The sequence below is a fragment of the Microtus pennsylvanicus genome, chromosome 11 (assembly GCF_037038515.1).
Source record: "Microtus pennsylvanicus isolate mMicPen1 chromosome 11, mMicPen1.hap1, whole genome shotgun sequence".
In the NCBI taxonomy this organism is placed as follows: Eukaryota; Metazoa; Chordata; class Mammalia; order Rodentia; family Cricetidae; genus Microtus; species Microtus pennsylvanicus.
Window position 1 is genome coordinate 87,521,481 of NC_134589.1, and position 18,203 is coordinate 87,539,683.

The 18,203-nt window shown below is 39.7% G+C and overlaps 1 protein-coding gene across 1 annotated transcript in view; it reads right to left on the reverse strand.

Annotated features, from left to right (window-relative positions):
* Positions 1-18,203, reverse strand: part of Ubtd2 (ubiquitin domain containing 2) — a 64,742-nt gene that overhangs the window by 13,831 nt on the left and 32,708 nt on the right. The window contains exon 2 of the mRNA XM_075941369.1: positions 1,822-2,058. Within this exon, the coding sequence (XP_075797484.1) occupies positions 1,822-2,058 (237 nt within the window). The remainder of the gene's footprint in view (positions 1-1,821; positions 2,059-18,203) is intronic.

The window sequence follows — 18,203 nt, forward strand, 5'->3', positions numbered from 1 at the left end:
AGATGCTGCTTGGGAATTACGCATCAGAAATAAGTAGAACCTTCATTCTCTGTCACAATAATAGGGTAGCTGAAGGGGCAGATCACGTCACCACCTCCTTATCTGCAATCATGGAAGAAGTAAAGAATTTAAGCAATAGCCACGACAACTAGGACTAAGTGGACATGTTGAAATGGCACTCTATTCAGACACTTCAAATATAGAAGTGATCGTTTTTACACGTGTGGGAGAAGTGGGTATTAGATAAATGTTTAGTGATATAAGCCCATGCTAACAAGTGCTCATAATAAAGAACGGATAGTCATAAAACAAGGAATGCTTCTTAGAAGCATGGCTAATTAGAATATAATGGGGATTTGGAAAGTTGGCAAGGCTCATGAGTAAAACATTCCGCACTGGACAAAGAGTCAAAGGACATTCTGCAGATGATTAAATTACTAAAGCATTGCTCCTCTACAAATGAACACAAGTAAAAAAGACAAAAAGACACTGGGGAAAATGACAGTGGCATAAAAATGAACAGAAAAGAGTAAATGTTGATGGTTATCCCTTATATAGGTCAGAAAAAAAAACAACCTAGAAAAATACTAACTTGTAAAGTTAAAGAGAAAAACACCAAAGTAAAAGACAAAGAGTACATACATAAAACTAATACCTAAACCTCAGCATGAAATATTTAATATTTCAATCAAGGAGACCATACAAGGGTATGTGCATTAAGTCTAGCATCTATGTGTCCCTGGATACAAATAAATTATGGTGGTTCTCAGTCACTCTCCTACAGCAAGAAAGGTTTCTTATAAGGCTCATGGCTACAGTCATGGAAAACTACCCTTAAAAACTTTGAAGCTGGGGCAGAAAAGGTGGCTCAGCAGTTAAGAGCTGTTACTGATCTTACAGAAGACATGGGCTTGTTTCCCAGCACTCACCTGGCAAAAATACCCATACAAGGAAAATAAAAAATACATCAGCCGGGTAGTGGTGCTGCACGCCTTTAATTCCAGCATTCGAAAGGCAGAGACAGGTGGAATTCTGTGAGTTCAAGGCCAGCCTAGTCTACAGAGTGAGTTCCAGGACAGGTTTCAAAGCTACAGAGAAATCCTGTTTCGAAAATACAAAAAAAGAGATTTCTATTTTATTTTTATATGTATGAGTGCTTCCCTAAACATATGTAATTATATATGAAAGCATGTTATGCACCACATACATGTAGTACCTACCTGCAGAAGCCAGAAGAGGGAATCAGGTTTCCCTGGAGCTGAAGTTACAGATACTTGTGAACCACCAAATGGTTGGTTGTAAACCGAACCCAGATCCTCTGAAAGAGCAGCAACCACTGAGCCATCTGTCATATGGCCCTTCCCTCTTGCAAATAACAATTAAAAAAATGAACTTTAAAGTTTAGGTCTGTTTATACTAAATGATGGGAAAGCAGGATGACAAAGGGGCATCCATGAAGTCTCATACTTTATAAAACCTAAACTGAGACTCCCCAGCTCTGGCAGGAAAGAGGTTAAGGCAGCAGCAACAACTGCTGCTGGGCAGGGATGTATACTGTACAGAGAAAGGGGCTTGTGTCTAGAGAAAACTAAGTCATACAGAAACTAGAAATACTATATAAAATGTTCTTTTTTCTGAGATTAAGAAACATAAAATGAACCAAGACACAAACTGTCACCAGCTGAAAGATATAAAAAGAAGAGAAAAAGAGGAGTGCTATCTTTTACTATAATAAAAAGAATTAGAATAACATGTACAAGAAAAACAAGAAACTCCCTCCCAGGTGGCTGTGCCCCTTTGACATCAGGACTCCAAACCTACCGTGTGGTAGTGTTATGTTTGCACCATCAATGATTGCCTGTGCCAGTTCATGATCATTGCTTTCAAAAGCATGTGCTGCAGCCTTCAAGGCATCCCAGATCTCTTTCCGCCCCTCAAAAGCTGGTGCAGTGTCCCAAAATTCATCCCTCTTGCTGCGCAGTTGTCCATCTGTCATGGGATAATCGCTTTTCCATTTTGGTTTCTCCTTTTTCAAAGGCTGGTTACGACCTAGAGCAACTGAAAGGAGACAAGGCTGACATCAATATTCATTTTAAAAAAATCCTTATTTTCTGTAAGAAAAGTTATGCGGTTATATTCTCATTTTGGATCTTTTACCACAATTACAGCTAGATGCCTATTTACTGATTTTACTGATTTCTGCTGAAATTCTATTAGCCAATCTAGAGCAACTGGAGATAACTAGATGCAAAATTTCCTTTTCTGGATTTTTTTCTTCCTTCCAACTCAGAGCAATCTTCCTGATTCAGTCTCCTGAGTGCTAGGATTACAGGTATGAGCCACTGCAGCAGGCTGCGTAATTTTCAGTAAGTCAATAGCTCTTTTCTGAAGTATATTTCCTTTTTTTTTTTTTTGGTTTTTCGAGACAGGGTTTCTCTGTGGTTTTGGAGCCTGTCCTGGAACTAGCTCTTATAGACCAGGCTGGTCTCGAACTCACAGAGATCCACCTGCCTCTGCCTCCCAAGTGCTGGGATTAAAGACGTGCGCCACCACCGCCCGGCCCTGAAGTATATTTCCAAAGGATGATTTTAAACAGTTATAAGGGGCTGGGGAGGTGGTTTAGTCAGTAAAATGCCTGTGGTTCAAGCAGGAGACAGAGACAGGCAGATTCCTGGAGCTCAGTTGGCCATCCGATTCAGACAAAGCAGTTAACTCCATATGAGATCCAATTTAAAAAAAAAAAATCAAGTGACGAGTAACTGAGGAAGACACCAACAGTGGCCTCTCCCTTTATACGTACACACACACATACACATTGACAAAGAATTAAACTGCGGGTTGGGAACATAGCTCAGTTGGTGTGGGCAACACATATTAACGATCCCAGATCTGAGGAAGTAAAGACAAGCAAACCCTCAGGATTTGCTGGCTAGCTATCCTAGTCTACTTGGTGAGTTCTAAACTAATGAGAGACCTAGCCCAGAAAAGGAAGATAGATGGCTACTGAAGCAGACCAAATGGCCTCCACAAGCACACATGCACACCACTACCCCCATAAACATGCATACACAAGCATATTGACACACACACACACTCCCCATAGCTACGAGGAGGGTTATAATTACAAACTGAGAGTAGTGGCACATGCCTGTAATCTCAGCATTTGGGAGGCAGACACAGGTGAATCTCTGTTGAGGCCAACCTGGTCTGCAGAACAGAGTTCCAGTATAGCCAGGACTACAAAGAGATCATGTCTCAAAACAAAACCCCACACAACAACAAAATGTAACTGTAACAAATGTACCATTCTGGTAAGAAATGTTTACTCACAATGGGTAACTATGAACGACTCCAGGAAAATATGGGAATTTTCTGAATAAAAGTTCCATTCTGTTCATTAAAACATATATACATACATACATACATACATACATACATACATACACACCAAAAGCCAAGAAGCGTAGGAAGTGTTTTATCAAACTAACAAGGGCAGAATATGAGTGACAAATGCTGCAGCAGAGACTCAAGGGAAAGTAAATAGTGTGAAATAGTTTGAATCTCAGGATCTTTGGACATTAAAAAACAAAACAAACAAAAAAGAAACAGGAAGTCAAAGCAAATCTAAATTCCAAAAAGCCTACTTTTCTGTGTCCAAGAAGGCAAACCAGACCACCCAATTTAGGAAGAAAGTTAGTGGAATGATTCCTCCAACTTCCCCTCAGAGTGCTCAGAATACCTTTCTCTGAAAACTCATGCAAGAGCTAGTTCAGAAAGAAGTGGTGCAGAGGGATGAAATTCACAATTCACTTTTTTTTTCCTTTGAGGAACAAGGAAATCAAACAAGTAAATACTGGGTCAATGGATAAGCTCTTAGCCACAAACAACAACAACAACTACAGCAATGCTGTATTCTAGTGCCAACCCTAAGAAGAAAAGGGAAAGAGGCATATATCTCCTTAGAGAATGCTGCACAGCAACAGAATTAAAACAAATCTCAGGTAGCCTCTGTACTCAGATATTCCCACAGCCTACATAATCACTGATCTATTTTCTATGGGTCATACTGATTTCTACTGCCTTCTTACCTCTGGGTCTATCTCCAGTACCAGGCATAATAAAGCTTAATAGACAGAAGTAAACAGGATATTAAACTATGATGAAAAGATAAAAAATGTTGGGAAGATTAGGGAGATAAATGACAGTGCAGATAGAAAGCAGAGAAGGCATGCATCAAAATTCACTCTGTTCCAGCTGGGTGGTGGTGGCGCACACCTTTAATCCCAGCACTTGGGAGGCAGAGGCAGGCAGATTGCTGTGAGTTCAAGGCCAGCCTGGTCTACAAGAGCTAGTGAAACCCTGTCTCGAAAAACAAAAAAACAAAAAAAAGTACTGTTCCATATTTAATTGCAGGAAGAATATTAATTTAAAAGAATCTAAAATGGTTCTAAAGCACGAATACAAAATAAATATGACTTTTAACCCCTGGGAAATTTCTCTTTCCCAGCCTGCATTCCTTTATGACGGGGCTAACTAATATGGTAAAGTACATTTGGTTTGACATCTGAATTGAAATAAATTCATTTTACTAGGTCTGACCATTGATTTCAAGGTCAAACGTCCCTGGTCTCTTTAGTCTTTCATATAAACCTTCAGTACTGACATGTGATGATGTTTTATTCCCCTAAATGAAATGCAAAGCAAGCAAGTTTTAAAAGGACAAGTATAACAGAGCAGGGAACACATCCATCTGGTAGCATAGCTGGAAACAAAATCCAAGTCTCCATATGTAATCAACAAATAGGTACTGCCTACTTAGGGTAACACTCTATCTGTGTCTATGAGGTTTGATTCAAATGTGAAAATTCAATCTGTAGTAATGGCTTTCCGCTACATACTGACAAAATTAAAGCACCATTCTCAATAGAATGTCCAAAATATGTCCAATAACCATGACTGACCACTGGTTCCACCAAGGTGAAATGAAAAGGCAGATTTCATTTTCAGCTACATTAACCTCTACTTGAGTAGAAAATTTATACTCAATCTCAGTCATTGAGCCTAAGTAAAAAGAAAGGCACGGTAACAAGTGAGCAGATTCTGTGCCATCTACTTGGATAATGTGTTGGGTTGACCTGAGCAGTTCTAGACTCTCATATATTTTAAATATTCTAAGCATGTAACTTGGTGCAGTTTCTTGTCATTGTGAGATCAGCAACAAAACCTCTACAGTCTCACTATCTGATATGAACAATTCAAAAAGGACCTCAAATTTGGTATGGTGGTACCTACATACAATTCTAGTTACCCAAGAGGCTGAGGCAGGAGGATGGCAAATTTGAATCTAGCCTAAGCAAGACCCCATTTCAAAAAGGAAGCTCTAGCCAGACATGCGGCATGATGGTGCACACCTTTAATCCCAAGCACTCAGAAGGCAGAGACAAGTGAGGCTGCCCTAGTCTACAGAGCAAGTTCCAGAACAGCTAGGGTGACACTGAGAAACTGTGCTGTGGGATAAAACTTTTGTACATTGTAAAGATTTGTTACTTGTATTGGTTTAATAAAATGCTGACTGGCCAATAGCCAGACAGGAAGTATAGGCGGGACAACCAGACTAAGAAAATTCTGGAAAGGCCAGACACAGTTGCCACCCAGGCGTGGATGAAGAATGCTGCACTGATAAAAGGTACCAAGCCACATAACACAGACAAGAATTATGGGTTAACTTAACATGTAAGCACTAGTTAATAATAAGTGTGAGCTAACAGGCCAAAGAGCTTATAATTAATATAAGCCTCTATGTATTTCTTTGGGACTGAATGGCTGCAGGACCAGGCAGGACAGAAACTTCCATCTACAAAACCCTGTCTCAAAAACAAACAAACAAACAAAACCAAGACAACAGTTTTCAAATACAAAACAAACAAACAAACAAACAAAAAACAGAAAAGTAAAAACACCCTTTTCGTATGTGAATTACCTTCCTTACCTATGTGAGGTAGCTTTATTTCTTCTGCTCATATTTGTACTAAGACCAAGAACACAGTCTCAGAGTCTCTCCCCCCCCCCTCTCTCTCTCTCTCACACACACACACACACACACACACACACACGGAACACATTTATATTGGTTAAGGTAATCATCATTCTGAATGTGTTTTAAACCATATCCTGTCAAAAGTTCCATGATAATTCCTTTGCAGGAGTAAACAAAACAAAAATGAGTATTCACCGTGAAGACATGAAATAGGCTCATCTTATTTCTGTCTAGGTTTCTGAACCTTAAACATATATAGTATGTATCATCTGAGTGTAGAACATTCATTATTAAAATAACCAAATCTCTGTGGCAATCATTACTATTTGAAAAGTCATAGTTTTTTGGGGGATTGGGGTGGTATTTTTTTGAGACCAGGTTTCTCTGTGTAATAGCCCAGGCTGTCCTGGAACTCACTCTGCAGACCAAGCTGGCCTTGAACTCACAGAGATCCACCTGCCTCTGCCTCCTGAGTGCTGGAATTGAAGGCATACACCACCACCACCCAGTGGAAAGTCAGATTTAATTTTTTTTTTATTTTTACACATGTGAGTGTTTTGCCTGCAGGTATGTGCATCACATATGAGCAGCATCCACAGAGGCTAGAACAGAGTGTTGGAACCCCTGACACTGAAGCTACAGACAGTTTTGAGTTTACATGTAGGTATTGGGAATTGAACTCAGGTCCTCTGGATCCAGTGTCCTTAACCACACAGCTATCTCTCCAGCCCTAATATAATTAAGTCTCTCCACTATCTGACCTTAAAAGTTTCATGTTGGTTTCAACAGAGTACCAAAACAAGTCAAAAAAGGCTTCATGATAACCTAAATCAGAGTTATTGCCCAACTTATCTTTAGTTAAATAAACCGGGGGGGGAAAAAAAAGCTATTTTGGCAAATTAATTCAAGCTATCATCTCATTAAAACATATGACTTGGGTGATTAAAGACAGAACCTAGGTCCTCTGCAAGAGCAACAAGTGTTCTTAACTGCTAAGCTATTTCTCCGGCCCTCTGCAAGAGCAACAAGTGTTCTTAACTGCTAAGCTATTTCTCCAGCCCTTTTCCTTGTAAAGGTTAAACACTGTTTCCTCACTCTGTCACAGATTTAATACTAAAAAGCTAAAGGCTTGCTTTTCAGATGGAACTAAGTAGCATATGACTTTAAAAACATTTTTTTACTTTTTTAAAGATTTTATTTATTTATTATGTAGACAACATTCTACCTCCATGTATGCCTGCAGGCCAGAAGAGGGCGCCAGATCTCATTACAAATGGTTGCGAGCCACCATGTGGTTGCTGGGAATTGAACTCAGGTCCTCTGGAAGAACAGTCAATGCTCTTAACCACTGAACCATCTCTCCAGCCCCTTTAAAAACATTTTTATCACAAATTCATTTAGACAGTCTGTTTATAAGAAACAATGATCTTTGGGAAGATAGGTCAGTAAGTAAAGTCTTTGCTATGCAAACATGAGGACCTGCGTTCGATGGAAAGCACACATAAAAAGCTGTGACTGACATAATATCCTTATGATTCTAGTGCTGGAGAGGTAGAGACAGAGTGGGGCTTATCAGCCAGTCAAGCTGACCTAAGTAGCAAGCCCAGGCCAGAAAAATGAATCTGAGGGTGGCCTCCATATATCCCTCCCCCCAGACAGAGATCTTAAAAAGTGCCTCATGATTATGAAGTCTTTTCTTCCTTTTGATCTTTCTTTGAAAAATTCCTGACTTAATGTTTGGGACTCCTCAGATAAAGAAAGGAAAGGTCAGAATACAAAGGCAAGATAAAAATACCAAGACTAAGATGAGTGACAGTGGCAGACTCCTTTAATCCCAGCAACTGGGGGCAGAGGCAGGCAGATCTGTGAGTTTGGGGCCAGGCTGATCTACAGAGTTCCAGGAGAGCTAGAATTGTTACACAGAGAAACCCTGTCTCCAAAAAACAAAATTAAAAAAAAAAAAGCCAAGATGTGACCATGACAATATTAGTTGTAACAAACAGAAACCTGGAAAGCATCAGCTTCCCTAGTACAATATGCCTGGGGGTGGGGATGACAAAAGAGACACCATCAAAAGACAAATTATCGTCTCAAGCAATTTTCAAGTATCTAAAGGAGGAAGAACCAGGACAGAAAAGTCACCCTATCTGCTACTGACTAAAGGCATAAAAAAAGAAGGAAAATCTTCTAGTCACTTCAAAGCTAAGGGGACAGTGCAGAACTCTGACAGCAGATTTTGCGGCCCTCCCGGAGCTAGCAGAAACAAACCTAAAGTCCATAGGTCTCTAAGGGGGAGGGACCTTGAACAAAATTTCTTACTCAATCCAACAATAGACCAGAAAAGCTAGTTTCAGAGTCTCCTCAAGATAAACTTCAGTGAATATGAAACTGTTGCTGTTTTTATTAGTGTTTATAGATGAAGACTTTCAGTTAAAGAAAGGAAAAAACATAAAAACAGAAAACCTTATTAACTCTGGATTAGTAATGTCAATATAAGCTTATGACCTAAAAATGCTCAAAAATATTTTATATCTTTTTAACTAGATGCCTAGAGTGACAACTTAGCAGAGCTAGGTAATAACTGAGCTCCAGAGCTTAGTTCTAAGTGAAAATCCCAATTTAAAGGAGACACAGCTTCTTAGAGCAGGGGTTCTCAACGTGAAGAGGCGGTCACAGATATCTTGAATATCAGATATTTACATTATGATTAACAGTAGCAAAACTACAGTTATGAAGCAACAACGAAATAATTTTATGGTTGGGAGACATCACAACATGAGGAACTGTGTTATAAAAGGGTTGCAGCATTATGAAGGCTGAGAACTACTGCTTTACAGAAACATCTATTTTTAGGCACGGACTACAGAAAACTAAACCAGGTTGTGACAACTCAATGAAATTAATATTTCAGTAATTTCACACATACACAAAACTATGGAAACCAAAACCCTGTAGGTAGTCAGCCATAAACGTAATGTGTATGGAACTCAACTCTGATCTGTAATCGCTATTATATGATCACTTTAGTGTTATCAGCTGTTTGTATCCCCTCAAATTCCTGTCACGCCACAATACCCAAAGCATGATATCTGGAGGAAGAGTCTTTGGGAGGTAATGAGTTTATGCAGGCAGGACACTCTAGGATGGGATTAGGAGAAAGAGATAACACTACCATGAGAGGACATATAAAAGGCAGCTAAATGGGTACCAAATGGGATCTTACTAAACATCAAATCAATCACCACCTCAATATTAGAGATCCCAACTTTCAGAATTGTGAGAAATAAATTTCAGAAGTCACCCAGTCTACATTACTGTTACAGTGATCTGACCTGACTAAAATAGATACTGTCACCAAGAAGCAGGGCATTGTAATAAATACCTAAAAGGGTAGAAATACTATGCAAGTAGCGGCTGGAAGAGGGTGACCCAGCGTTGCCACTGTAACAAAACACCTAAGAAAATCAACAGATAATGAGGAAATGGGTATTTGAGCTCATACTTTTGGAGGTTTCAGCCTAGATCCTTTGTGCCTGTGAAGACCCACACTGGTAGAAGCACATGGCTGATGTTAACTGAGCAAAGAAGCAAGGAGAATAGGGAGACTGCCAGGGTCTCATTATCGCCGTCAAAGTCCTGAAAGACCTAAAGGCTTTCAGGTCCTAGAACCTCCCCAAACACCATCCTGGAATTCAAGTCTTTAAGATAAGGGACTTAAAGAAAGACATTCAAGTTCTAACTATAGCAAAGATTTTTGAGGTACGTGCATGCTAGAAAAAACCAATGTTCCTAAGAAGAGATTGCGAAAGGCAATTCTGCAGTGTGTTCTAAAAGAAAAGAGAGGCTGATGAGACGGCCAAGCAGGTAAAAGGTGACTTATCACTAAACCTACTAACTTGAGCTCGATCCTTGGGACCCATATGGTAGAAAGATAGGACTGACTCCTGGAACTTGTCCTCTGACCTCCACATATGAGTTGTGTAAGTGTACAGAGAGAGAGAGACACAGAGAGAGAATAAATGTGATACAAATTTTAAAAGAAAAGAAAATCCAAAATCCTTTATATTCTAGAGAAAGTATGAATAGTCATGAAAAGGATGGTGAAAGAAACATGGAAAGTAAAAAACACTAAAATGACAACTCAGAAACAACGAATGTTACTGAACTGGATGGAGCAAGGTGATCCTGGTTATAAAGAGGCAAAAACCTGGCTGAACTGTGTTTACACTTCAGTGTTCTGTGGGAGCAGTAAACTGGTTCTTTAGCTAAGGTGATGACATATCTGTGAGCTAAAGCCACTTCTCAGGCCAGTGCTGAAGGAGCAGCTTGGTCTCCTTTGACAGGAAGTAGTAAAAGGTATGGAGAGAGAGTGAAGACACAAGTTTTCAGCAAAAAGGGATCAGAACTCAAATGATTTACAAAAGTCACTGCACTCAGCACTCGTATTACAAAACAAATGGGGACAGGGCACAGATATAACAGTTCAACTTTCAACAGGCCAGGCAGCCAACCTCTAAGCAGTTTCATGTTTCTATTTATGTATGTTTTTAGTCCTACATAGTCTTATGTTCAATGAGCAGTAAGACTAACAGGCCAACAGTTAGACCAGCAACAGAAGAGAACTGTGGGGAAACTCTCCATGCAATGGAGCTTATTTAGAACAAAGACTAAATAACTCAATAACAATACATTAAAGGGTACTTAATTTATGGTAAATTGCAAGATTACTTTTTCTTCTTCCCAGTTCTTACTGAAAAAATAACCTTGGACATTTGGTATAGGCTAAAATGTAAGATACTGAAGTCCATCTTTCTCACTGACTGTAGCAGAAATCTGGGACAAAATGCAAAACACAATTAACTGAAGGTTCTGAAAAGTTGATCAGAGTGGCAAGCAGAAGCCAAACATAAAGAATCATCCTCACTGAGCTAATCATTCTTCCACTTTTTATATATTTTTTTTCTCTCAGATTTGATCTCTGGCAGTTTCGGTATGGAAATGCAGAAAAAGGAATTCTTAGAAACAGAAATGAGGGGCTGGCAAGATGGCTCAGAACAAGAGTGAGACCTAAATTTGGATCCCCAGCACCCATTTAAGAGTTTGGGCATTAATTTCTAACAAAACTGACTTCAAACTAAAATCAATCAGAAGAGATCGAGATGGACACTTTATACTCATAACAGGAACAATTTTTCAGGATGACGTCTCAATCCTGAATATTTACGCCCCTAATATAAAAGCACCCACGTATGTAAAAGAAATATTACTAAAACTCAAGGCAGACATCAAACCACACACACTAGTAGTAGGAGACTTCAATACACCTCTCTCAGCAATGGACAGGTCAATCAGACAGAAACCTAATAGAGAAGTAAGAGAACTACTGGAGGTAATGAAGCAAATGGACTTAACAGACATCTATAGAACATTCCACCCAAATAGGAAAGAATATGCCTTCTTCTCTGCAGCCCATGGAACCTTCTCGAAAATTGACCACATACTTGAAAACAAAGGAAACCTCCACAGATACAAAAAAATATCAGTGTCCACCTGTGTCTTATCAGATCACCACGGATTAAAGTTAGAATTCAACAACAATCCTACCTCCAGAAAGTCGACAAACTCATGGAAACTGAACAGTCAACTACTGAACCACACCTGGGTCAAGGAAGAAATCAAGAAAGAAATTAAAGTCTTCCTTGAATTTAATGAAAATAAAGGGACAACATACTCAAACCTATGGGACACTATGAAAGCAGTGCTAAGAGGAAAGTTCATAGCACTAAGTGCCCACTTAAAGAAAACAGAGAAAGCATACATCGGAGACTTAACAGCACACCTGAAAGCTTTAGAAAAAAAAGAAGCAGATGCGCCCAGGAGGAGTAGAAGACTGGAAATAATCAAACTGAGGGCGGAAATCAGCAAAATAGAAACGCAGAAAACAGTCCAAAGAATCAATGAAACAAAAAGTTGGTTCTTGGAGAAAATCAACAAGATCGACAAACCCCTATCCAAACTAATTAAACGACAGAGAGAGAACACGCAAATAAATAAGATCAGAAATGAAAAGGGGGACATAACCACAGACACTGAGGAAATTCAGAGACTCATTAGATCTTACTACAAAAGCCTGTATGCCACAAAACTAGAAAATGCAAAAGAAATGGACAATTTTTTAGATAAGTACCATATACCAAAGCTAAACCAAAACCAGGTGAACGATCTAAATAGACCTGTTAGTCGCGAAGAGCTAGAAACCGTTATCAAAAATCTACCTTCCAAAAAAAGCCCAGGACCAGATGGTTTCAATGCAGAATTCTACCAGAACTTCCAAGAAGAGCTAATACCTATACTCCTTAATGTATTTCACAATATAGAAACAGAAGAGTCATTGCCAAATTCCTTTTATGAAGCTACAGTTACCCTGATACCAAAACCACACAAAGACCCAACCAAGAAAGAAAATTACAGGCCTATCTCACTCATGAATATCGACGCAAAAATTCTCAATAAAATACTGGCAAACCGAATCCAAGAACACATTAGAAAAATTATCCATTATGATCAAGTAGGCTTCATCCCAGAGATGCAGGGCTGGTTCAACATACGCAAATCTATCAATGTAATCCACCATATAAATAAACTGAAAGAAAAAAACCATATGATCATTTCATTAGATGCTGAAAAAGCATTTGACAAAATTCAACACCCCTTTATGATAAAAGTCTTGGAGAGATTAGGGATACAAGGGTCATACCTAAATATAATAAAAGCTATTTACAGCAAGCCGTCAGCTAACATTAAATTAAATGGAGAAAAACTCAAAGCCATCCCACTAAAATCAGGAACACGACAAGGCTGTCCACTCTCTCCATACCTCTTCAATATGGTGCTTGAAGTTCTAGCAATAGCAATAAGACAACATAAAGGGATCAAGGGGATTCGTATCGGAAAAGAAGAAGTTAAGCTCTCGTTATTTGCAGATGATATGATAGTATACGTAAGCGACCCCAAAAACTCTACCAAAGAACTCCTACAGCTGATAAACACCTTTAGTAATGTGGCAGGATACAAGACCAACTCCAAAAAATCAGTGGCCTTCCTATACACTAAGGATAAGGAAACAGAGAGGGAAATTAGAGAAGCATCACCTTTCACGATAGCCACAAATAGCATAAAATATCTTGGGGTAACTCTGACCAAGGATGTGAAAGATCTATTTGACAAGAACTTTAAGTCTTTGAAGAAAGAAATTGAAGAGGACACCAGAAAATGGAAAGATCTTCCTTGCTCCTGGATTGGGAGGATCAACATAGTAAAAATGGCAATTCTACCAAAAGCAATCTATAGATTCAATGCAATCCCCATCAAAATCCCATCAAAATTCTTCACAGATCTGGAGAAGACAATAATCAACTTTATATGGAAAAACAAAAAACCCAGGATAGCCAGAACAATCTTATACAATAAAGGATTGTCTGGAGGCATTACCATCCCTGACTTCAAACTCTACTACAGAGCTACAGTATTGAAAACAGCTTGGTATTGGCATAAAAACAGAGAAGTCGACCAATGGAATCGAATAGAAGACCCTGACATTAACCCACAAACCTATGAACACCTGATTTTCGATAAAGGAGCTAAAAGTATACAATGGAAAAAAGAGAGCATCTTCAACAAATTGTGCTGGCAAAACTGGATGTCAACCTGTAGAAGAATGAAAATAGATCCATATCTATCACCATGCACAAAACTCAAGTCCAAATGGATTAAAGACCTCAATATCAGTCTGAACACAGTGAACCTGATAGAAGAGAAAGTGGGAAGTACTCTACAACACATGGGCACAGGAGACCACTTCTTACGTATAACCCCAGCAGCACAGACATTAAGGACCTCATTGAATAAATGGGACCTCCTGAGACTGAGAAGCTTCTGTAAAGCAAAGGACACTGTCACTAAGACAAAAAGGCAACCCACCAACTGGGAGAAGATCTTCACCAACCCCGCAACTGACAAAGGTCTGATCTCCAAAATATATAAAGAACTTAAGAAACTAGACCGTAAAAGGCTAATCAACCCAATTATAAAATGGGGCATTGAGCTGAACAGAGAATTCTCAACAGAAGAACTTCAAATGGCCAAAAGACACTTAAGGTCATGCTCAACTTCCTTAGCGATCAGGGAAATGCAAATCAAGACAACTTTAAGATACCATCTTACACCTGTCAGAATGGCTAAAATCAAAAACACCAATGATAGCCTTTGTTGGAGAGGTTGTGGAGAAAGGGGTACACTCATCCATTGCTGGTGGGAATGCAAACTTGTGCAACCACTTTGGAAGGCAGTATGGCGGTTTCTCAGGAAATTCGGGATCAACTTACCCCTGGACCCAGCAATACCACTCTTGGGAATATACCCAAGAGAGGCCTTATCATACAACAAAAGTATATGCTCTACAATGTTCATAGCAGCATTGTTTGTGATAGACAGAACCTGGAAACAACCTAGATGCCCTTCAATGGAAGAATGGATGAAGAAAGTATGGAATTTATACATATTAAGAGTACTACTCAGCAATAAAAAACAAGGACTTCTTGAATTTTGCATACAAATGGATGGAAATAGAAAACACTATCCTGAGTGAGGTAAGCAAGACCCAAAAAGAGGAACATGGGATGTACTCACTCATATTTGGTTTCTAGCCATAAACCAATGACATTGAGCTTATAATTAGTGATCCTAGAGAAGCTAAATAAGGAGAACCCAAAGAAAAACACATAGGCATCCTCCTGAATATTAACCTTCAGCAAGCGAGGAAAGGAGACAGAGACAGAGACCCAAATTGGAGCACAGGACTGAAATCTCAAGGTCCAAATCAGGAGCAGAAGGAGAGAGAGCACGAGCATGGAACTCAGGACCGCGAGGGGTGCACCCACACACTGAGACAATGGGGATGTTCTATTGGGAACTCACCAAGGCCATCTGGCCTGGGTCTGGAAAATCCTGGGATAAAACCGGACTCTCTGAACATAGCGGACAATGAGGACTACTGACAACTCAAGAACAATGGCAATGGGTTTCTGATCCTACTGCACGCACTGGCTTTGTGGGAGCCTAGGCAGTTTGGATGCTCAACTTACTAGACCTGGATGGAGGTGGGGGTTCCTTGGACTTCCCACAGGACAGGGAACCCTGATTGCTTTTCGGGCTGGGGGGGGGGACTTAACTGGGGGAGGGGGAGGGAAATGGGAGGCGGTGGCGGGGAAGAGACAGAAATCTTTAATAAATAAATAAATTAAAATAAAATAAAATAAAATAAAGAAAAAAAAGAGTTTGGGCATGCCTCTGTAACCTCAATTCTTGGAAGGCCGAGACAGGCAGATCCAGGGGCACACTGGCAGCTAGCTTGGCAAAAACAGGGAGCCCCAGTTTCAGTAAGACAACCCATCTTTTCCATTTTCAAGACAGGGTCCCATGTAGTCTAGGTTGGCCTATAACTTGTTATGTTGTCAAAGATGACCTTAAACTTCTGATTCTCCTGCCTGTATCTCCTGAATGCTGGGATTACAAGTGTCCAGCACCATGCCTGGTTTGTGTAGTGCTGGGAATTAAACCCAGGGTTTTGTTAACGCTAGATAAGTACTCTTCCAAATGAGTTATGCCTCCCAGCCAGAGACCCTATCTTAAAATAAGATGAAGTCAACCTCTGGCCTTATACACACTGCACCCTGGTTCAGGCACCAAAGGGTTGGTCACCAAAAACTTAAGTGAGAAAACCTGGTTTTGAGACAAAGTAACCAGGAAAAAGAAAAAAAAAAGTTAATACAACATAAAGAAAGTGAGGTTATTTCTTCTCTATCCTTTTCATCACTTTTTTTCATCGTGTTATCTTAAAAGGCCATGTTGGTTACGTGGGAGCATAGGGTAGTGCTCTAAACAGCTGAGAGGAATCTCTTTCCAGTTAAAAGGTAGAGAACAATGGCCTTTGGAGTGGAGAGATGAATAGATGGACAGATAGACAACAGTACTCCACAGAACAAATAGCTGGACAACAGCCTAAAATTCTGTGTGTGAACTAAGCCTAATCTCCGATTCATCAATGATCTGAGAGCACTGGCCATAAAGCAGCACAGTAATGGCTCTGATATAAACAAACCAGCAATTACTAGGATGTGCTGCTATTAAGCCTAACAAAGGCTTTGAAAAGCAAATGGACATACATCAGAACCACTAACACACAAAGAACTCAGTCTGAAGCAACTAGGTTGAGGGTTAAAACTGTGAAACAAAGCAAAGCAAACTGATAGTCTTCAGGAAATTTAATAAAGACCTACACTCTCAAATGTTCAAGATGTCCAGGAAACAATCCAGTATTGCTCAATACAAAAGAAATATGTGGCCAATTTTCAAGAGAAAAGATGATAAACAAATGGAAAGTTCTGAGATGATCCAGATGTTGAAATGATCAAAAACTTTAAAGTTACAATCATGTTTTATAAGATTAAAAACAAACTGAAATAAAAGCCCTTTCCTCTTTTCCCTGCTTTCTTTTTTCTTTTGGTTTTTTGAGATAGGGCTCACTACATAGATCAGACCATCTTGAACTCACCATCCTCCTGCATCAAACTCCTAAGTACTAGGAATACAGGCACATGCCACCATGCCTAGCATCAAAAATTCTTAGAAGAGAACAAATTACCATCAACAAACAAATGTAAATTTGGTGCGGGAGAAGTGTCTGTATCCTGTCAATCATGTATTTTAATAAAACGCTGATTGGCCAGGCAGGAAGTATATGTAGGAAAACCAGACAGGAAGTAGAGGTGGAAAAAAGAGAAAAGGAGTATTCTGGGAAGAAGGAAGCTCCCGCTCACACTCCTGCCCAGACCACCCAGACCACCGAGAAGCAAGATGTAACCTATCCAGCTGAAAGGTACCGAGCCATGTGGCTAACATAGATAAAAATAATGGGTTAATATAAGCTACAAGAGCTAATAAGAAGACTGAGCTAATGGGCCAATCAGTTTTATAACTTATGGAGATCTCTGTGTGGTTTTCTTTGGGACTTGCCGGATGTGGGAACTGGGCAGGACAGAAATCCCCACAGCCGGCCCTCATGTTACAAAAATTCTAGAAATGAGGCCAGATGTGGTGGTGCATGCCTTAAATCCTAGCACTCAGGAGGAAGAGTCAGGGAGATCTCCGAGTCTGAGGCCAGCCAGGGCTACACAGTGAGACCCTGTTTCAATAAACAAACAACCAATCAAACAAAAATATAAATAAATCTGGAAATAAAAAATATAGTACCTAAGTGTTACAATCACCCCTAGAAAGAAGAGGTGGGCTTAACTGAATGAGTATAGTTGAAAGAATCCTTACAGGTACAGGGCTACAATGCTCCATCCCATTCCTTCCTGACCAGTTAACACCAGAGTGAAGCATGCAGGCTGAAATCAGAGCTCCATGCTTGCTACATCTTCAAACATTTGTTATGAGACCAGGGAAACACCTAGCACAGTTGCCAAACACCAACCAGGTCTTGACCTGTTAAGCATAGAGATCAGCATTTGAATATCTACATAGTCAGTTGGATTACTTAATTTTATATTCTGTAAGAATGTCCTCCAGTTGCCAGAACAATCATATGTAGTTCAACAGTGACTTCATGGTTCAAGGCAAGGCTTAGATAGAAATCTTGGGGGTTCGTCTTTGAGTTTGAGGTTAGCCTGGTCTATAGAGATAATTCCAGGACAGTCAGAACTACTCAGAGAAACTCTGAAACAATCAAACAAATCTTGGGGGTTCTTTTTGCCTTTATACTCCAGAGTTCCATCTTAATGACATCATGAAGGCATATGGGGAGAGATGCATAAATATCAGATGAGCATTAAGAAAACATAAGAGGGATGCTGGAAAGATGGCTCATCAGATAAGAGCACTTGGCTGTTCTTCCAGAGGTCCTAAGTTCAATTCCCAGCAACCACATGGTGGCTCACAACCCTCTGTATGAGATCTGTCTCCCTCTTCTGGACTGCAGGCATACATGCAGACAGAACATTGTATACATAATAAATAAATAAACCTAGAAAACATAAGAACTCTTCAAGATGCACTTTGTTGGTTTCCTCTGGCTAATAAGAAAGTTCTGTTTCCTGATGGGGTA